The sequence below is a fragment of the Bufo gargarizans genome, chromosome 2, assembly GCF_014858855.1.
Source record: "Bufo gargarizans isolate SCDJY-AF-19 chromosome 2, ASM1485885v1, whole genome shotgun sequence".
Taxonomy (NCBI): Eukaryota; Metazoa; Chordata; class Amphibia; order Anura; family Bufonidae; genus Bufo; species Bufo gargarizans.
In genome coordinates, this window is record NC_058081.1 from 344,319,539 (window position 1) to 344,342,192 (window position 22,654).

General features: G+C 42.3%; 1 protein-coding gene across 1 annotated transcript in view; it reads left to right on the forward strand.

Annotated features, from left to right (window-relative positions):
• Positions 1 to 22,654, forward strand: part of ANO4 (anoctamin 4) — a 426,239-nt gene that overhangs the window by 259,334 nt on the left and 144,251 nt on the right. Inside the window, exons 8-10 of the mRNA XM_044277391.1 lie at positions 1,320 to 1,364; positions 3,187 to 3,318; positions 8,608 to 8,714. Coding sequence (XP_044133326.1) covers positions 1,320 to 1,364; positions 3,187 to 3,318; positions 8,608 to 8,714 — 284 coding nt within the window. The remainder of the gene's footprint in view (positions 1 to 1,319; positions 1,365 to 3,186; positions 3,319 to 8,607; positions 8,715 to 22,654) is intronic.

Sequence of the window (22,654 nt, forward strand, 5' to 3'; positions counted from 1 at the left end):
CCTACATACAGAGAGAGGCACTGCAGGCAAGGGACAGGCCTCAGCCAGTATGGTATGAGCAGAGTAGCACTACTCTAATGACCGTCCTCACCAGGAAGAAGCTGAGAGATGCCGGTGTGCAGGGACCATTGGCAGGAAAGAGCAGGAGGGCAGGTGAGCATTCTGGCAGCGAACAACTTTCTAAAACTTCAGACTGAAACCAAAAATTTATAAAAAATATCTGAATAAAAAAATCTGACACAGTATGTGAAAATACTAAGAAATTGTAGAACTGTAGGCAGTCATGGATAGGCGATGATAGAAACTACATTTGGATGTGTTCCATCGTCAGGAATAGAGACACAAATGTTGACTTAGGCTTGATTAGTGCCATGGTTAGTACGGCTGACGAAAGGTCACCTAGTTTAACTTATCAGCCTGCAATGTTGGTCCAGAAGAGGGGAGATTTTTTCATATGAAAGAGCATGAACTACAAAGACACCTGACAGTACAGCAGCAGATAGAAGTAGAAAACCTGTCATAGCTACATAGGTTAACATTAGAGCTATGTTACAAATTCTTACCACGTTTTATGTGCATAAAGGCCTTCAAATCCAATCTGTTCTGCTTGATATAACGTCTGTCCTGTAACCATACTGGATGCCCCTTGTCATGGTTACAGGCCTAGGTACAAAAGGTCATTAGACAGATCTCTGTATTGGATTTTGCTTTATCTGTACATAGTAATTGAGTCATAGGCCCTGAGCTGTCTTTTGTCATCTGCCTCTGAACCTGCTTTAGTGCACATTTTCTAAACACTCATACAGCATTCCTAGTGTGGTCTGACTAATGATTTATAAAAGGGTATGACTATATTCATCTCAGCATAGCCACCATTTGATTGTATTGGTCTGGCCAATAGCTGCCTGGCATTGATTGCTAAAGTTATTTTACAAACCACTTATACCAGCAATGGCTTTTTCATGTCTGCTTTGGCAATTGTTTTGCCTTTTAATGTTCGGTGGTATCATAGCACCTTTCTGTATTACACATTTACAGTAAACAATACAAAATGTTTAGTTCTGTAAGATGAAAGACTTCCATTTATTTTGGTAAATGTTAATTCAAGATATTCTGTATCTGAAGTATAGGTGCCCTTAAAGAGAGGTTGAATGATTGACACAGTAGTCTCTTTTGACTCTTGTGTATGTTAATCTCTCTAGTCTTCCTCCACCTCTTACAGGCTTCTGTCTTCAATCTCCTTTGCTTTCTTGGTAGTTGATACTGTAACTGACGATGGGTTTTCTTCTCGACTGGCTTCATTTTTGCTGTTCTTCCAGGAGAAAAATCTATTACCTGCACCGACGATACAAGTTCATGAGCAGGTCAGTAAAATAACAAGCCATTCTCCTCTGTGTTACCTGTAAATAAATTGACATGCCTTAACTAATTATATATTCACTCCTCAACAATGAAATTGCAACATCAAGAAGGACAAGCCTTAAAGTATCACAAATCAAGGAAGTAGTAGATGTCGCTCTCTGCAGATGACATTTTTAAGCACCACGTTCCAATCTTTGACCTGTGGGAGGGGCAAAAAAAGCCAGATTGAAAACGATTTTTTAGCTACATGAAACCTAAAGTCAAGTTGTGTGGGATAATTATGCAATGCCTCCTGTTTGTCGATGTGCCAGTTATCACCGCTTGTCACAAACTGAGAAGGACATAATCCTTGAACTAAGAGACCTTGTTTACTACATAAGATCACTACATGCCTAGACTGAGAAGTCAGCACTTTTCAATGTTTTGCGTGTCCTGGTGTTAGGAAAACAATGACAAACTGGAACAGATTGTCTGATCAGAGGAATGGCTCATAGTGATCCATTCCTTACTACAAGTGAAAGTGGATATCACATCCCAAGCCTAGGGAGGCAAACAGTGTCTCTACACAAACCATCAGAAGGTGTTGGCACAACATTAGGCTACAGGTGTGTTCATTTCACCCCACCACTTTCAAAAGCTGTCATGGTGCACAGAAAGATAACAATTCAGGCTATCCTCTTCAGCCTCCTTTGCTCTCAGATGCAATGATAGCTGGAGATTGGTCTCAAGGCAACATGGGCAACACCATAAAGAGGCCTTCACAGGGGAGCATTACTCTAGTACTATTCCTGGGATTATAATGTGGGTTGTCATTATAGTTTTTTCAAGTACAACTTGGTGTTACACTGATTTGGATGTCCCAGGAGCCTTTTCATCAATAGGACAGCAGCAGGCCACATGTTGCTCAATGCAGCCTGCATGGCCTAAACATGCCACCATGGTCTGCAACATGTCCGGACTTGTCTCCTATCGAGCCCATCTGGGACGTCATTGGTTGGCAGTTGCAAAGGGAGCTGTCAGCAGCGGATATTGATGATTTGTGGCACGCATTGGTATTCAGCCCCCTGTACTCTGATACAGCAAAATAAAATCCAGTGTGACCAATTGCCTTCAGAAGTCACCTAATTAGTAAATAGAGTATACCTGTATGTACTTTTTTCTCAGTATAATTAGAGCTGTTCTGTGAAGGCCTCAGAGGTTTGTTAGTGAACAAACAGCATCATGGAAACCAAGGAACACATTCCAACCACTCGGATAATATGATGAATTTAATCCACAATTGAAGTTGTGCTGCTGATCTATTGATGACATCATCTGACTACGACCAGCACCCACTCTGATATATGATAGAAGCAAGGTTACTTAAACAGTTGGATCATATACTATGTACATCAATTCCAGAAATGCTTATTTGATAATGGTTCATCAGAATCTGGGAATTGTATCTATAATTTATCTATGTACATCTGTAGGCAATTCAGGCTCTCCCAAATAATTCTAGGAAATTCTGTTTTTACCCAAAACTGAAAAGTGCACCAACCTGTACTTTAGCAGCTTTGTTCTAATCAGTGGTAGTGGTCTCAGGGCCTGCACTACATCTATGGAAGCTTCTGACAGGTCTCCATGACATATCAGTAGTTTTCTGCAATATATATTTTCTGCTACTTGTACTTACACAGTGCATTAACAACATGCTCAATTGTATTAAAAATATTTCCTCGGAATGTAAGCATATTATAAAGTAAATATAGAAAGAAATGGATAATGTTTCCCTGATATTAATGCAACATTTTAGTCACTTGCTATCATTGATATTATTTGTAGGATGGAGAAGCAGCTAAGCAGGTTCCGAGGATGGTTACCGAAAAAACCTATGAGACTGGACAAGGAAACCATACCAGACTTGGAAGAGAATGACTGTTACACTGCTCCATTCAGCCAGCAAAGGATTCACCAGTAAGTAAGGTCAATAAGTGTAAAGGATTTTAGTGGATATGACGATTGGAAGGACAAGTGATACTTTAATGAATTACTTCTCATTTTAACCTCCTAACAGCCACATTAAAATTTGAAAAACCCTCCCAAAATTTCACTTTTTCTTATTGTAGATTTTTAATGTGTGTCTGCAGTAAATCTTTAGCGCACAACACAGGGGACACAATTGCATTTTTACCTCTTAGTCGGATAAATAATTTAAGCCTTAATGACCAATTAATATTATCCCCACCCAATTTTTTATTTTATTCCCCAAAAATTATTTTATTAGATTTTGCGGTATATATAGTGGGGGGAGAAAAACCTGCAATTTTAACATCATTTTGTGGAATGTATTTATGGCGTTCACTGTGTGGTAAAAATAATAAAATTTTATTATGTGGGTCAGTACAATGATGATACTGCCACATTTCTATATTCTTAGCTGAGCTCCTAAAAGGTAGTAGGTAGATTGTTTTTCAGATTTCTTTTAGAGCCTGGTGTAAAGACCACCTTTCCCAGAAATCTAATCTGTACAGTGAGCTATCCATATTCTCATCCAGCCTTAAAGGCTAGGAGATTTTATTTCTCAATAGTCCAGACTGTTACTTAGGATCAGTACAAGAAAAGTATGTTCTCATCTTGTAGAATAATTATAGAAGACAGTTTAAGAGTGGACATTTTCTGGTTTATCACTGGTTTCTAGTTATTGTATTTTCGCTCAATAAGATGCATCGTGCAATAAGACGCACCTAGGATACAGAGGAGAAAACAAGAAAAAATAAAAAGTAAGACGTCAAATCAGACCCCCAAGTTCCATCAGACCTCACATAAGACCCCATCAGACCTCTGTATCAGACTACAGATCAGACCCTCATTCTTCCTCAGGCCTCAGATCAGACCCCCATTCCTCCTCAGACCTCAGGTCAGACCTCATCAGATCTCCAAGCTCCATAGGACCTCAGGTTATACCCCCATCATACTCCCATTAATCCTGAGACCTCTGTATCAGACCTCATCAGACCCCCCTTCCTTGTCAGACCTCAGATCAGACCCCCTATTCTTCCTCAGATCAGACCCCCAAGCTTCATCAAACATAAAAAAGAAGAACTTACTGTACTTACTGTGTCCTAGGCGCTTCTAAGCCCCATTCACTTTAGTGGGGCTTAGCTGCTCCCAGGCCAGTGATACTAGTTGTGACGTCACTGGGCCTGTGGGAAGCAGGGAGAAGGCCACAGCACTACTGCCAGCGCAGCTGCCTTCTCAAACAGCTGATCAGCAGGGGTCCTGGGTGTCGGACCACGCCAATCAGATGCTGATGATTTATCCAGAGGATAGATCATCAGTAAGAAAGAGCTGCAGAACCTCTTTAAGGACATGTGTTACTTCCAAAGCTGTATTAAGGGGGTATTCTGGTTAGAAAAAGTTATCCTCTATCCCAGGGGTGTTGCTAGAGTCTCAAAGATCAGGGGCCAAAGCCCCAATAAATATGGCCCAATTCTCTAAGTCGCCCCTCCCACCGCACACCGCATTATATTTGCTGTACAGCAGCACATACAGATCACTGAAAATGATATCAAAGACAGTTGCAATAACAGAAAATATATCAATGAGGGCAACTTCCTATTGTATCGGACAAGTTATAGGGCTGCATAGGGATAGGTCAGACCTCATCAGATCTCCAAGCTCCATAGGACCTCAGGTTATACCCCCATCATACCCCCATTAATCCTGAGACCTCTGTATCAGACCTCATCAGACCCCCCTTCCTTGTCAGACCTCAGATCAGACCCCCAAGCTTCATCAAACATAAAAAAGAAGAACTTACTGTACTTACTGTGTCCTGGGCGCCGCTAAGCCCCATTCACTTTAGTGGGGCTTAGCCGCTCCCAGGCCAGTGATACTAGTTGTGACATCACTGGGCCTGTGGGAAGCAGGGAGAAGGCCACAGCACTACTGCCAGTGCAGTTGCCTTCTCAAACAGCTGATCAGCAGGGGTCCTGGGTGTCGGACCACGCCAATCAGATGCTGATGATTTATCCAGAGGATAGATCATCAGTAAGAAAGAGCTGCAGAACCTCTTTAAGGACATGTGTTACTTCCAAAGCTGTATTAAGGGGGTATTCTGGTTAGAAAAAGTTATCCTCTATCCCAGGGGTGTTGCTAGAGTCTCAAAGATCAGGGGCCAAAGCCCCAATAAATATGGCCCAATTCTCTAAGTCGCCCCTCCCACCGCACACCGCATTATATTTGCTGTACAGCAGCACATACAGATCACTGAAAATGATATCAAAGACAGTTGCAATAACAGAAAATATATCAATGAGGGCAACTTCCTATTGTATCGGACAAGTTATAGGGCTGCATAGGGATAGGTCAGCCGAGGCACGTATTACTGCCCCCAACAGTGATAATGCTCCCCAAGAGTGCCTCCATTAGTAGAAGACCCCTCAGTTGTAATAAGGCCCCCCATAGTGTCCCTAGTAGAAATAAGGCAGATCTATAATTCACTCCTATAGAGCCACCAGTAGTAACAAAAACGCCTAATTCCCCATGAATTCCCCTACAGTTCCCCCAGTATTTATTTTCCCTCCTACTGTTATAATGCTTGCCGTGAATTCCCCCCATTATTTATAATGCCCCCTGTAGTTATAGTCATGCCTTTAGTGTCCTCAGAAATTATAATTCCTCAGCCCCTCCACCTTACAGTCCCATGTAAATAGCATTATTTCCCTCTCTCCGCAGGAGAGTCCCATGTAAATATCATCACACCATCTCTTCAGCCCCCTCCAATATATGCCTACAGCAATACAGTTTTATTTATCTGGCAGGCAGTACATTTGGGGCCTGGGACAAGACATCCGGGGTCCAGGCCCCAAATGTTTTAACCTAGCAATGCCCCTGCTCTATCCACAGGATAGGGGATAACTATTAGTCCCGGCAGTAGGACCCCACTGATCATGAGAAAATGGGACCCATACCCCATGGAGCCCCTCTAAATTATAGATGAGCAAAGTTCTGTAAAATTTTATTCTGCTGTTTTGCCAAATTTAGCAAAAAAATTTGCTTTGTGATGTAATACTTCGGCACAAAGCGCATTTCTTTGTAAATAGCAGGTGCAATGACAGGCAATGGCGATTGTGCCGCCCCCAATCATTGAACCCCTCACAGTATTTGACTGAGCTCCATGTTAAAGCATTTTACTGTTTGCAAATTATTATTTTTTTAAATCATACTTACTTTAACCATTTGATCGCAAAGAGGAGCCACAGCCATCTTGCTTGAAGATCCAGTGCGAAATCTCGTGTGGAACGTGATGACGTCATCACGTTGGCTGCCGTGGTGACATCATAAGATCCGTTACCACGAAGAACAAAGAAATTTGGCTTTGCGGCGAATTGAATTTTTCCTAAAAGTCGTTTGCTCAACACTAATGGCCATAAATAATGGCATAATGCATGCCGCCATTTAAAAAAAAAACTTCTGTAGAAATCTCATCTGCAAAACAGACATCATTAGGACATGTTCTATTGTTTTGCGGGGCTGCGGAACGGACATGAAGATGTGTGCATGAGCCCTAAGACAACGTGGGGCATTGTGTAATATACAGATCATGCATTTTTGTCTTATATAATGAATATTTTTGCTCTGCTCACATTTTATAATGCTTGAGAGATAATAATAAGTGTTGAATTTGCTTATTCTTTCATTAATTTTACAATGTCACAAGGCATTGGTATAAAGGCTAGATTATGAGCGCTAATGGTTGTTTGTTTACTGCATTGCAAATAATGAGTTACTTAGCAATTACCAAAATAGCAATAGAAAATAATTGAATCAGTAACGAGGAGAAATGACGTGTTCTGGTTTAATAGTGCTTGTTAGATGCCTTCTATGCCCACTCTGTGGTTTTATATCAATAATTATAACTTCTCTGTATGATAGTGTCCTCCTACAGTTTCCTCCTACAACAGTTGTTTAACATCAAACACAGTAATTATACAAATTCAAATATAAAATGGAGATGCTTGCTATGTCTATTGGAAAATTAGGGTATGTTCACAAAATGAACAAATTGCAAAGGGTGAAATCTGTGAAAATCTGCAACATATATTAACATGGCACAGATTTAAAATTTTTGGTTTGCTCCTGCAGTAACATACTGAGGATTTTCTGTCACACTGATTCCTGTAAATCCAATCCGAGCTCAGCTTTAAGTTCCTACAGGGCTCTGAAAAAAATGAAAGCTGAGCTCTGATTGGTTGCTATGGACAACTAAGACAGATTTACTATTAGGCAGTTTGATTTTGAGATATTAGAGGTGGGCTACTTTTCTGTGGGACACCCTGTATAATACACACAGTTTACATTTTACATTATTTAAGTTTAGGTCTTAAAACTACACTGGCCCATTTTAGTTAAGACCGGAAAAAGGCCCAAGGAGGGCTGTAATATACGGTACACACTAGATGACACAGTACAGTAAATCCTAACCTAATCCCAATCTAATTATGGCAAGGAAACCCCCTGAAAAATGTTCCTACTCTTGTGGAACCCCTAATTGATGTAGGGACAGGTAAAGCATTCTGTAATTTATTTTCTAGAATTCGGCTAAACTTTGTTTACTGCATTGCTAAGTATCATTGAGCAGGCTGAAACCCTGGTAGAAAAACATAGTATATGGCATGTACAGCATAAGATGTCCAGTAGGCTTTTAAGTTCATAGTGTTTGGATTTGGAAAGCCAGACCAGAATACTGTCTCGAGATACGTGAAAAACATGTTGGTAATATGGTATCATTTGTCCATTAATGTGTCTTTTTTGATGAGGATCACCCAGCAGTCTTGAAATTTCAGGAGTTGTTCTTGCATTTTTAGGGTTTCAGTTCAGAACTTCAAATTAGTCTAGAACTTTGAAGCTCAGGTTAGGAGTTCAAGTGGTAGAAGCAAATAGTTTGAGTTTTGTACAGTGATCCTCAATTGAGCTGTCCAAGGTACTAGACAATTTCTCAGTTAAAAATGCAAGTCTTTCTGTGTTTCTTACTGTAACTGAAGCAAAAATCAAATATAGAGCTTCAAGAATTTTGATTTAGTAAAGCATCTCACATATAATATGAATAAAAATATCATAAAAATCAGTATTTGCAGATAATAGTTTACAGGCTTTCTGTAGGTTCCCTAGAATCTCCAAATAAGTAGGAAATATAAGTGGGGTGGTGTTGAATATTATAATGTATGTTATAATTAACCTACATTTTTGCTATTTTTGCAGTTTTATCATAAACAACAAAGATACCTTTTTTAACAATGCCACAAGAAGTCGGATTGTACATCATATTTTACAAAGAGTTAAGTATGAAGAGGGCAAGAATAAAATAGGTAAGTACGGTAATCTCCTGCAATTTAGTGCCAACAATACTTTATGTTATTTTGAGAGCACCTTACAATGATGCAGTAAAATAGTGATCTAAGTCTAGATCATTACAACCATGGGAGATCTAGGCATTGCAGCCACAATACAGAAGCTGAAATGTGCCTGTAGTATGGCCATGTGAAAACGAACAAATGTTAGAGGAGTTCATCCAGGAACATATAAATAGTACTAATAGTGTACTAGACTAGTTTAACTCCTTGGTGACCAGCCTGTTTTGCACCTTAAAGACCAACATCGCAAGTTGCGACTTCTCCCTGCTCACGCCAGGTCTAAAATTGTGGCCATGGTGTAAATGGGGAAGGGGACAGGCCAGAAGACCCATCTAATTTTCCATTTTCTACTCCTGTTTTAAGCGTAGAAAAAGGTCCAAATGTAAGACAACAAGGAAGCTGTCTTAAATTTAGAACTGGTGGAGGACCCGCCGGCCTCTTTGTAACTTCGGCGGAACCCCCACCAGCTTAGGGCTTTATTAAAATATCGGTCTTAATAAATGTGCCCCCAAGTGATTTATTTTTCATTTTTGTCATCGTTGTATGCCAACAGAATAATTTTTCCACCGATATAGTCGTATGAAAGCTTGTTTTTTTAGACAAATTTTAATTTTTAATGGCACCATCTTAAAGTACACAGAACTTACTGACTAACTTTTATTAACTCTTCCTTGGGAGGATGAGAAAAAAATACCACTTCCACTGAGTTTTTACGTTAAATTTTGCAGCATTTATTTTTCGTTCTACGAAGCTGTGTGAGCTTGATTTTTGTGGGACAACTTTTAGTTTTTATGGGGTACATAACACTTTTTGATTGCTTTTTATTTTATTTTGTTGGATGTAAGCTAAATAATAATTCTCTCCCATCTCTCGCCTCATTAGTAACAGTGCCCCCAATAGTAATAATGCTCCCCAACAATGTCCCCATTGGTAGCAATGCCCTTCATATTGTGCCCAATAATAATAATGCCCCCTAGTATTTATATTGCAACCAACAGTTATACCTCTTTATTATAATGCCCTCTGTAGTGCCAGCATGTATAATGCCTCTTGTAGTGCCAGTATGTATGATGCCCCCTGTAGTGCTCCCCGTATTATAATCTGCCTGTAGTGCCAGTATGTATAATGTCCCTGTAGTGCCAATATATAATGCTCCCCAGCCTGTAGTTCCAGTATATAATGCTCCCCAACCCTGTAGTGCCAGTATATAATGTTCCCCTCCCCAGTAGTGCCACTATATAATGCTCCCTCACTGTCACGATCAGTGTGGGGGGGAAACTCCACACTGAAGACAGGAGGGAAGGGGAACAGTAACTGGGCCTGGACCCTAGGGAAGAAACAGTTCACCTCCTAGACAACCCTAATCCGGGGCCTAAATATCTATCGATATGAATAGACCCTGAACGTAGTACTATTCATATGCAGTATACCTAGGCCTTTATATCCCTATAAGGCTCTGGAAAAGGTTAGGACCAGAAACAAATCATTCCACCCCAGATGGACGAATGGAAGTCTCTGTCTCAGGCCCAGATACCCGGGCACCCAGGATTGACCTTATCAGGATGGGCTCTGTGACAGGCCTTCACCAGACGATTCGCATTAACATCGGCCGCTGGAACCCACATCCTCTCCTCTGATCCGTAATTCTTCCAGTGGATGAGATACTGAAGGGATCTGCGGAGAACTCAGGAATCCACAGTCCTGCTGATTTGAAATTCTAAATTACCGTTGACCATGACAGGAATGGTTGGCAAATAGGACGGCTCAACAGGTTCGACACATTTCTTCAACGACTTATGAAATACGTTGCGAATTTTCAAAGCCTGAGGAAATTCAAGACAGAAGGCTACAGGGTAAACAATGGCAGTGATCTTATATGGACCAATAAATCTTGGGCCCAACTTCTAAGAAGGTACCTTAAGTTTAATGTTTCTTGTGGAAAGCCACACAGAATCATCCACTCTTAGGTCCGGCCATTATAGGTTTCCTGTCAGCCACACGCTTATATCTGTTGCCCATCTTTTTCAGGTTATTTAGAATTTTCCGCCAAATCGAAGACAAAGAAGAGGAAAATCGTTCCTCCTCAGGAATACCAGAACTTTGAGAACCAGAAAATGTGCCAAATTGCGGATGGAATCCATATGCCCCAAAAAACAGTGACTTATCAGTGGACTCTTGTCTGCGGTTATTAATGGCAAACTCAGCTAACGACAAGAATGAAGACCACTCCTCCTGGTTCTCTAAAACAAAACATCTCAAGTAAGTCTCCAGATTCTGATTGGTGCGCTCCGTCTGTGCGTTCGACTGAGGATGAAAAGCCGAAGAAAAGGACAATTGTACCCCCAGTCGAGTACAGAATGCTTATTCAGAATCTGGAAACAAAATGAGTCCTCCGATCAAATACCACATCAGAGGGAATGCCATGTAGTTTCACAATGTTATCGACAAAAACCTGTGCAAGAATCTTGGCATTAGGTAGAGCCGGCAATGCTATAAATTGCACAATTTTGCTAAACCAATCAACTAACACCAGGATCACGTTTTTTCCCGAAGAATTCTGCAAATCCGTGATAAAGTCCATGGACAAATGCATCCAAGCTCTGGAAGGTATGGGTAACGGAAGAAGAGATCCAGAAGGCCGAGTATGTGTCACCTTAGTGCGAGAACAGGTACAACAGGCTGACACATAATCCTCAACACACTTACGCAGCCCCGGCCACCAAAATCTGGCGAGATGAGATCGACAGTGGATCTACTCCCAGGGTGTCTAACCAAGACAGTACAGTGATGTTCCTCAAATACCTTATGACGTAAGTCTGAAGGAACAAACTATTTCCCTGCAGGACAAGAGTCCATTGCATCCTCTTGGGCCTCCAACACCTTAGCCTCAAGATCAGGATATAGGGCAGATATGATTACCTCTTCAGACAAAATAGGACTAGGATCTTTAGAATCTACTCCCCCCCCCTCCCCTTCCCAGGAAAGCTGCACAACAAAGCATCCGCCTTGACGTTCTTAATCCCAGGGCAGTAAGTGACAATGAAGTTAAATCTGTTGAAAAACAGCGACCATCTGGCCTGCCTTGGATTCAGTCATTTAGCTGACTCAAGGTAAGCCAGATTTTTGTGATTAGTAAATACCGTAATAAGATGAATTGCTCCTTCCAACCAATGGAGCCATTCTTCAAAAGCCAACTTAATGGTCAGCAATTCCCTATTACCCACGTCATAATTTCTTTCAGCAGGCCTGAGTTTTTTAGAGAAAAAAGCACATGGGTGCCATTTACTAGATAAAGGACCTTGCGACAAAACTGCTCCCACCCTTACCTCGGATGCATCAACTTCTACAATGATTGGCTTAGACACGTCCGATTGCACCAGAATAGGGGCTGAAGCAAAACATTCCTTCACAGCAGAAAAGGCTTGTAATGCCGCCTCAGACCAAACAGAGAAATCGACCCCCTTCCTCGTCATGTCTGTTAAAGTTTTAATCACAGTTGAATAGTTCAATATGAATTTGTAGTAGTTGGTGAATCCCAAAAACCGCATAAGCTCTTTCAGATTTTCGGGTCCATCCCAGTCCAACACCGCACAGACTTTCTCGGGATCCATACGAAAACCTGACGGTGAGAGCAGGTAACCCAGGAATTGCACTTCCTGAACAGCAAAAACAAATTTTTCCATCTTCTCATACAATTTATTCTCTCTTAGGATCTGTAACACCTGTCTCACATGATCCTTATGAGTTTCCATATCTGGAGAATAAATTAGTATGTCATCCAGATATACAACAACAAATCTCCCCACCAGATGATGAAAGATGTCATTGATAAAGTGTTGAAAAACCGCTGGAGCGTTGTTTAACACAAAAGGCATGACCAGGTTTTTAAAATGACCCTCAGGAGTATTAAATGCAGTCTTCCACTCATCCCCTCCCTGATTCTCACCAGATTATATGCCCCCCTCAGATCCGACAATCTGACAAAACAAATCCGGAATCAAAGGAACGGGTTAAGCATCACGGCCGTTAATACGGTTGAGCTCACGGAAGTCCAAACATGGTCTAGGGATTTGGATGGTCTGATATGACCCTTCACCAAGGTCTCGTTGATATACTCTCGCAGTAGCCTTTCTTTCGGGCTCCAAAAGATTATACAACAGAGATTTAGGTAGTTTAGCACCAGGAATAAGATTGACGGGACTATCATACTCCCGATGCAAACGAGGGTAGTTTTAGTGGTGACCACAGAGAAAGACGCATTAAGACAGTTGTCCATGCAAAAATGACTCCAATTGAGAATCTGTTTCGCTTGCCAGTTGATGGTAGGATTGTGTTTGCTTAACCATGGTAAGCCCAAAACCATCAGAGCAGGCAGGCCCTCCAACACATAACACGAGACAGATTCCTGATGGAAATCACCCACCCACAATGGATGTAATTTACCACTTGCGACAGGCATTTTTGGGTAAGGGGTGCAGAATCAATTGCAAAGACAGAAATGCTTTTCTCTAATGCACTAGTAGTCAATCCATGAATACGAACAAACTGTCCATCAATCAGGTTAACCAAAGCCCCGCTGTTGATAAATACCTTGATTTCCACAGTTTTGGGCTCTAGCGCCACTTCGGCAGACAGGAGAAATCGGGTACTACCAGTAAATGACAAAAGTAAGTAATTTGGGGAATAAGCATTTTTTTTTTGGTTTTGTTTACACCTTGACGCTGAATGTACGGACAAATATTCATGAAATTTCCCTTCTTTCCACAACAAAACCAGACTCCCTTCATATGACCAGAACTCTTACCAGCAGTCCCAGGAGTAGCTCCCCCCAACTGCATAGGCTCCTCCCAAGGCGTAACCACAGGTGTCTCTTTACCATAAGTGTCAAAGGAAGCCGCCACCTTATTTGACAGTATGTCCTGAGGGTGAGGACCCTTAGATCTCCCCCTCAAGCGTCTATCCAGACGTACAGCAAGGGACATAGCTGCTTCCAATGACTCAGGTTTTTCATGAAAGTCCAACGTGTCCTGCAGCCTCTCAGATAGACCCTGACAGAACTGGCTATGGAGAGCAGGATCATTCCACTCTGTATCCGTAGCCCATCTCTTAAATTCAGAGCAATAGATTTCCGCGGAGCGTTCTCCCTGCCGTAAACCACGCAACTTGGTCTTAGCCTGAAAGATTCGGTCCAGGTCATCATAAATAAATAAAACAATAAAAGACCCAAGCTCTAAAACATTCATCTACCGACTTGAGGGATGGTGATCCGGTTGGCAGAGAAAAAGCCCAAGACATCATCCTTAAGCAAAGAAAGGATCATACCCACACGTTGACACTCATCCCCAGAAGAGTATGGACGCAGCTTAAAGTACAACTTACATGATTCCCTGAATCAAATTAAATTGTTACTACCCCCAGAAAATCTGTCCGGGAGTGCAACCTTAGGTTCAGGGCATGCCTAGTACCCACCATCGAACCAGCCGCCTGTGGTCTCTGAATCCATAAGACTGTCACGTGGAGGTCAGCTACCTCCAAAGACAGTCCCTGCAGCTGTTCGACCAGTACAGACATAGGATCTATAGCTGCACTGACCTGAACGAAATGGCGGTTTATAGGGCAGTAGATAATGTCACGATCAGTGTGGGGGGAAACTCCACACTGAACACAGGAGGGAAGGGAAACAGTAACTGGGCCTGGAAACTAGGGAAGAAACTGGTCACCTCCTAGACAACCATAATCCAGGACCTAACTATCTATGAATATGAATAGACCCCGAAGGTAGGAATATTCATATGCAGGATACCTAGGCCTTTATATCCCTATAAGGCCCTAGAAAAGGTTAGGACCAGAGACAACCCATTCCTCCCCAGATGGACGAATGGAACTCTCTGTCTCAGGCTAAGATACAAACAACAGGGACTATAACAAACACAAACAAACGCGACACTTAACTTCTGTAGAGACGGACGAGCAGGAACACCAGAGACAAACTCACACCAGCTCAGCCAAACCCAAATTAAGCTATCTACCGCATAGTCAAAAGGGTGGGGTCCAGACTATAAAGGGTAGAAGTGATGACCACAGAGCAAAAGCTGACAAAAAGGAAGTGGTCATTAACCAATGTGGGGATTCGCTCTGGTAGGCAGGGTAAGCGGACGCAGTACAAAGGCAAAAACAAGGTTGTAAATCAAAGTTCAGTGTTTATTCACACATAGCAAGAAAACAAGCCAAAAGTAAGTGTTCAGTTTTGGTGCCTGTTCACACCACACAAAGTTCACAGTGCAAAAAGACTACACCTGGTCAGCAGATGATTTTCACCCACAGTCCGCAGCAGGCTTTAGTGGCCTGTTTCCCCAGCCTATAGCTCTCACAAATAGATGCCTCAGTGTCTCAAACCACAGACTCCTCAGCTCCTCTGTCATGGAGGATAATCCACACCATCTGAACGTGCTGGCTGGGTTTTTATATTCCAGCTAAAACCTGGCCTGGAACCGTGGGGAACAGCCACCCACCCTGCTCTTTGGCTGCTCCCAATAAGAACCGGCCCGGATTGGCTTTACAGCCATTCTAACAGTTGAAGTGTCAGACTGCACTACAGAGCTGACACTTCAGGAAAAAATCCGGTTCTGACGTATCTTTCATCAATGACGGCTCCTTGTTCCTTCTTACACCCTATAAACACTGAATCAAGATAAATCAAGGAGGCTGTTAGATTCTTACATGCTCAGCCAATCTACTTGATTTCCTGACATCAGTCACCTGAGGCACCATGACACTCACTCCTTGAGTGCCTGTATTTGTAGCGCCCCCACCCCTATAGTCCCTTTATATAAAGCTTTCCCCTGTAGTGCCTGCATGTAATGCCTTCTTACCCTGTAGTACCGTTATATAATGCTCCCCTGTAGTACGAGTATATAGTCTCCCCTGTAGTGCCAGTATATAATGTTCCTTCCCCTGTAGTGCCAGTATATAATGCTGTCTTCCCTGTAGTGCCAGTATATAATGCTCTCTTCCCTTGTAGTGCCAGCATATATTGCTCTCCCCTATAGTGCCAGTATATAATTCTCCCTCTTCCCACCCCCATAGTGCCAGTATATAATGCTTCATGTGAGGGATACCACCCCTCGTGCCCGCTTGACATCAACTACGTCAAGCTCACGAGATGCGGTATGGTCACTGGTTACCAAGACGTGATGTTACGCCCTCCCGCAGGAGCATGTAAGGTCAGCTTGGTACAGTTTACACCGACTCCTTCTGTCCACACGGGCACAGAGAGGCAACAAGCTGAGGGAGCCTGGTCACTGCCCCAGTGAAACAGTGCTTCCTCAGACTGGGAAATCTGCCACCAGCTTTTCATTTGATATAAGCCCGGTCCGCTAACGGGATTATATTAGGTGAGAAACCAACCCGCGGAAGCTTATAACTAGGCCAAAACACGGACGTGGGGATTTGTGACCCGAGATACAAGACTGCACAAGACTAAATTATATATTTAATCGCCTTAAGGGCACACTAGATAACACACTATACACAAAGAATATATACAGTGGTCTGAGGTTACGAATACAGGTAGTATGGTACAAACAGGATACACAAAGTACAACTCAGTTACCGGGTAGATGAATGTTCCTTTGAGTTATGGTGGTGTAATAGTCCTTTGCTGCGGTCACGTGGGGGCAGTGATGTCAGCAGTTTCCAGGTCTCTCCAAACACATGGCACGATGTGAACCCATTTCAGAGAAAGACACGCCCACTTGCTGGCACAAGCCTTTTAACTTGTAGCTGCCCCCTCTGCTGGACTGGCAGCAAATGACCTACAAAACCATTAGGGTTCTTAGCTCCAGACCAGAAGGTCACAGGGAGATGGTTCTGGTACCAACGGATCCGCCTGGGTTCTGGCTATCAGTAGAGTCCAAGCATGGTACCGTTATTTAATTTCTGTGGGGAGACATGTATATCTCCCTTCCCTGGCCTCCCACCACCACACTAAGACCACGGGCCTGTTTATCGTGGCCACAGGGACACAAATATGTATCCGGTTTGTGCCTGTGATGGCCGGCCAATTCATAATACCTTATAAATCGCCGGTTCCATGCTGTCTGCTAGATTTGATTGAACTGGGGAATGGACTAGACTTCATGCTGAGAGATTCTTCCTGTCAAATCATCTTGGTTCCTGGCTGACTGGTTGAGGTGTGAATGTGCACGCATGTGGCCTCCTTGAAGCCAGAAACCCTGTGGGGTTTACTACCTCCGCTATCTGACAAGCAGAGTGTTGAAATGAGAACTTATTTTGCAGGTACACTGACAAAGGTGAATCAAATGAATATCATGGCTTCCATTAAATAATGTTCCATATTCCTCACACTTCCCCATTCCTGTAGTGCCAGTATATAATGCTCAGTCCCCTGTAGTGCCAGTATATAATGTTCCCTTCCCCTTTAGTGACGATATATAATTCTTCCCATCCCTGTAGTGCCAGTATATAATGTTCCTTTCCCCTTTAGTGACAATATATAATTCTTCCCACCCCTGTAGTGCCAGTATATAATGCTCCCTTTCCCTGTAGTTCTAATATATAATCCTCCCTCTTCCCTTTCCCTGCAGCGCCAGTAAATAATGCCCCCCCACCTCTGTAGTGCAGTATATAATGCTCCCCCCTATAGTGCCATTATGTAGTGCTCCCTTCCCCTGTAGTACCAGTATATAATGCTTCCCCGAATCCCCCCGTAGTACCAGTATATATTCTTCCATCCCCTGTAGTGCCAATATATAATGCTCCCTTCCCCTACAGTGCCAGCATATAATGCTCCCCTCTGTAGTGTCAGTATATATTGGTCCCCCCTGTAGTGCCAGTATGTAATGCTCCCTTTTCCCCTCCCATAGTGCCAGTATATAATGCCCCCTCCCCTGTAATGCCAGTATATAATGCTTCCCTCCCCTGTAGTTCAGGTATATATTGCTTCTGCCTGTAGTTCCATTATATAACGCTCCCTTCCCATGTAGTGCTAGTATATAATTTCCCCCTCTGTATTGCCAGTATATAATGCTTCCTTTCCCTGTAGTTCTAGTATATAATCCTCCCTCTTCCCTTCCCCTGCAGTGCCAGTATATAATGCTACCCCACCCCTGTAGTGCGGTATATAATGCTCCCCCCTGTAGTGCCAGTATGTTCTGTTCCCTTCCCCTGTACTACCGGTATATAATGCTTCCCCTCGTGGTACCAGTATATATTCTTCCCTCCCGTGTAGTGCCAGTATATAATGCTCCCTTCCCCTATAGTGCCAGCATATAATGCCTCCCTGTAGTGTCAGTATATCGTGCTCCGTTCCCCTGTAGTGCCTGTATATAACACCCCCTCCTGTAGTGCCAGTATATAATGCTGCCCCTTGTAGTGCCAGTATGTAATGCTCCCTCTTCCCCTCCCACAGTGCCAATATATAATGCTCTCCCACCCCTGTAGTGCCAGTATATAATGCCCCCTTCCCTGTAGTGCCTGTATATAATGCTTCTCTCCCCTGTAGTTCAGGTATATATTGCTTCTGTCTGTAGTTCCAGTATATAATGCTCCCTTCCCATGTAGTGCTAGTATATAATATCCCCCTCTGTAGTGCCAGTATATAATGCACCCCTTCCCCTGTAGTGGCAGTATATAATGCTCCCTTTCCCTATAGTGCCAGTATATATTACTCTCTGCTGTACTGCCAGTATATAATGCTCCATTTCCCTGTAGTGCCAGTGTATAATGCTCCCTCTTCCCCTCCTGTAGTGCCAGTATATAATGGTCCCCACCCCTGTAATGCCAGTATATGTTGCACCCCCAACCTTGTAGTACCAGTATATAATGCTCTCCTCCCCTGTAGTGCCAGTATATATTGCTCACCCTTGTAGTGTCTACCACATCAAAAACCTGCTTGGCAGTAAATAAATCTAAGGGAAGAATAATTGAATATATACTGGAACACCTTCCAAATTAAAATATACCTTTTAATAATATTCTATTAAAATCTGGCCTACAGCCGGACTACACACACAAGGAAGGTCGACAAACAATGTCCTATAATGGCAACGAGGTATATTGAAAATGGCTACAGTTACACCTATATAAAAGGTAAATATACAGGACTGGTGAGCAATCCTGGGGATTTTGCTTACCCCCACACGAGGTACTCTAAGTGTGGGGCACAGCTGAGGACCAAGAAAAATTGTTAGGGAAACCAATATATTGTAGTTCACTGATGACCTTATTTGCATGATACACATTCCGTGATTGTTCACTGTTAGCTGAAATACTAAATATGTATATCGTGAATATTCACACATTGTTGAACCACAAAAAAGGTTAATTGGTTACTCACGGTTTGCTGAAATACCAGGAAAGATGGAATAAGATGGTTAGCTCAGTTGTCAATGGGTGTAGTGCTCCATAACTAGATGGAGATCTAGTGCTGGTGGAAGAAGCGTTAGGATGATTATTTAGCACTAGTGATGACTATGGTAGTCTGTAGGTCATAATAGCAGTAATACAGCTCACAACTGTGATATCCAATAGTAGGAGAGATAATCCTATCCTATGAACGTCCCTTCGTGACCCTAAACAGACTCAGCCCAGGGACACCCCTTGGAGGTAGAGGTTCCCTGTCCTCGTGCCTAAACTAGCTCTCCCTCTATCTCCCTATCCTAATTGACCAAAAACTAGTTGATATTGAATGGAGGGGAGTGCCAGTATATAATGCTACCCTCTCCTGTATATGTATAATACAGCTATATAATGTACTACATTGTACTTGGTGAGCATGGAGAAGGCCGCAATGCTCACAGGAGTGCTTGCGCCTTCTCAAATAGCTGATCGGCGGGGGTCCCGGGTGTTTGACCCCCACCAATCAGATACCGATGACCTATCCAGAAATGTGCATTTTGTACATTTTAATTGACCCACTTTGAATAAAGAAACCTTGTTAAAATGTAGCGATCCCTGTGGATCTGCCATTGCTGACAGCCTGAGGCATTCCAGATGGAGGTCTGAAAGGTACATTAGTGCTGCTTTCATATTTGTATGTTTTACTATCCAGAGATAGGTCATCAAGATAGGTCATCAGTATTTAAATCTCGGACAGCATTTTTAAGTACTCTGCTTTTTCTGTTTAACAACACAAATATCATGTGGCATATGCTTAACTCCTTTAACCCCTTAAGGACTCAGCCCTATTTCACCTTAAGGACTGGGCCATTTTTTGCAAATCTGACCAGTGTCACTTTAAGTGCTGATAACTTTAAAACGCTTTGACTTACCCAGGTTGTTCTGAGATTGTTTTTTTCGTCACATATTGTACTTCATGACACTGCTAAAATTGGGTAAAAAAGTTAATTTTTTTGCATAAAAAATACCATATTTACCAAAATTTAGAAAAATTTAGCAAATTTCAAAGTTTCAGTTTCTCTACTTCTGTAATACATAGTAATACCCCCCAAAATGGTGATGACTTTACATTCCCCATATGTCTACTTCATGTTTGTAGAATTTGGGGGTATTACAAGGCTTAGAAGTTTAGAAGCAAATTTTCCAATTTTTCAGAAATCTTCAAAATCCCACTTTTTATGGACCAGTTCAGGTTTGAAGACACTTTGTGAGGCTTACATAATATAAACCACCCTATTCTAGAAACTACACCCCTCAAGGTTTTCAAAACAGTTTTTACAAACTTTGTTAACCCTTTAGGTCTTCCACAAGACTTCATGGCAAATGGACATAAATTTTATGAATTTTGATTTTTTGAAACATTTTCCAATATAATCAATTTTTTCCAGGAGTAAAACAAGGGTTAACTGCCAAACAAAACTCAATATGGGTTGCCCTGATTCTGTAGTTTGCAAAAACACCCCATATGTGGTTGTAAACTACTGTTTGGCCAGATGGGAGGACATAGAAGGAAGGGAACACCATATGGGTTTTGGAAGGCAGATTTTGCAGGACTGGTTTTGTTTATACCATGTCCCATTTGAAGCCCCCTGTTGCACCCCTAGAATAGAAATTTCAAAAAAGTTACTCCATCTAAGAAAGTACACCCCTCAAGGTATTCAAAACTGGGTTTACAAACTTTGTTAACCCTTTAGGTGTTCCACAAGAGTTAATGGCAGATGGAGAAACAATTTCGAAATTTCTATTTTTTTTAAAATTTTTCATTTTAACCCTTACTTTATTACTGGAAAAAATGGGTTAACAGCCAAACAAAACTCACAATGGGTTGCCCTGATTCTGTAGTTTGCAGAAACACCCCATATGTGGTCGTAAACTACTATTTGGCTAAATGGCAGGACATAGAAGAAGGGGAACGTCATATGGTTTTTGGAAGGCAGATTTAGCTGGACTGGTTTATTTTATTTTTTTGAATCAAATCATTTTTATTGATCACTTATAGTAAGCATTTTCTGTATTCTGATCAACATTACACTATAGTGCAAAACACAGTAATGTAAAGTTACATAGTGCATCTACAGGCATAAGACCATTGCGACAATGGACAACGTACATAATCCAGAATAACTGCAATGGTATACAAATTACATTTCCAAAACCTGACATGGTAAAAAAATATTAAAAGGCACAAACCAAATCAAGTCAAAGCCTCATTACCTCATGAGATTCCCAATTCCTAAGTCCTGACAAAGACAAGAATTCTGACAATAGATTATTGTTCCATATTGGGGAAAGCTCTCCGACTCCACCCACACCTCTAAGCTGCTTCACCTTTGCCCATACCTTCTTCATGAGTTCAACAAGTAGGACCTTCTTTCTCCCCGCATGCATTCCCGCCCCCTCCAGTATACACATTAGATCACGACTGCCCAACCAGTGCTGCAATATCCTGCCTGTCACATCCGACGACTGAAACTCAATCCAGCCCTTAAAGTGCTGACACTGAGAAGCCAAGAAGTAAATCCAGGCATTCGGGACCTGCCAAACCACCTTCTGCCTTAGGATATTGCAGCGTCTCCAGTTTGATCCTCACTTGGCCTTATTTCCAAATGAGGTCCCTGAATATAGAATGTATTCTCCTGAACCTATCTAGAGGGATCCACACAGGAGCATTATTAAGTACATATAGCAGTTGAGGCATCATTACCATTTTTAAAAGGTTCACTCTACCCACTACAGATAGGAAGAGCCTACACCAAGTCCTTACCTTAATTCTGAAAGTAACAAGCAAGGGGGTCAAATTTTAGTTCTTCAAAATCCAGCAATCTAGGCGTTATGTACAACCCCAAATACTTAAACTTTCCCACCCAGGGAATCCTACTATCAACTCGCTCAGCTGACAAGGCCTGCCCATCCACCGGCATCAGAGCAGACTTCTCCCAATTAATCTTAAGTCCACAGAAATACCCAAACCTATCTATCAGTGACATGGCTGCATCCAGAGATGACCCAGTGTCGCCCAAAAAAAGCAGGGTATCATCAGCGTACATAGCCACCTTGTTCTGTACCGCACCATAACTAAACCCCACAATATGAGGTGACAGGCGTATTAGAGCTGCAAGCGGCTCGATGGCCAGAGCAAATAATAAAGGCGACAATGGGCATCCCTGCCTGGTGCCCCTAGCTAAAGTAAAGTTGTCTGACAGCCCCCCATTGGCTCTAATGCGGGCCCTAGGACTCGAATACAACACCTGCACCCACTGTATAAATCGAGCACCAAAACCCATAGCTTTCAAGACTCCCCACAAGTAATTCCACTCTACACTATCAAATGCCTTAGCGGCATCAAGGGCAAGTAGGGCCCTGTCTCCACAATTATCTGCCGGAATATTCAAACTAGCATATAGTCTGCGGATGTTTATAGCAGTCGACTTCCCAGGCATAAAGCCTGTCTGATCTGAGTGTACAATAGTCAGAAT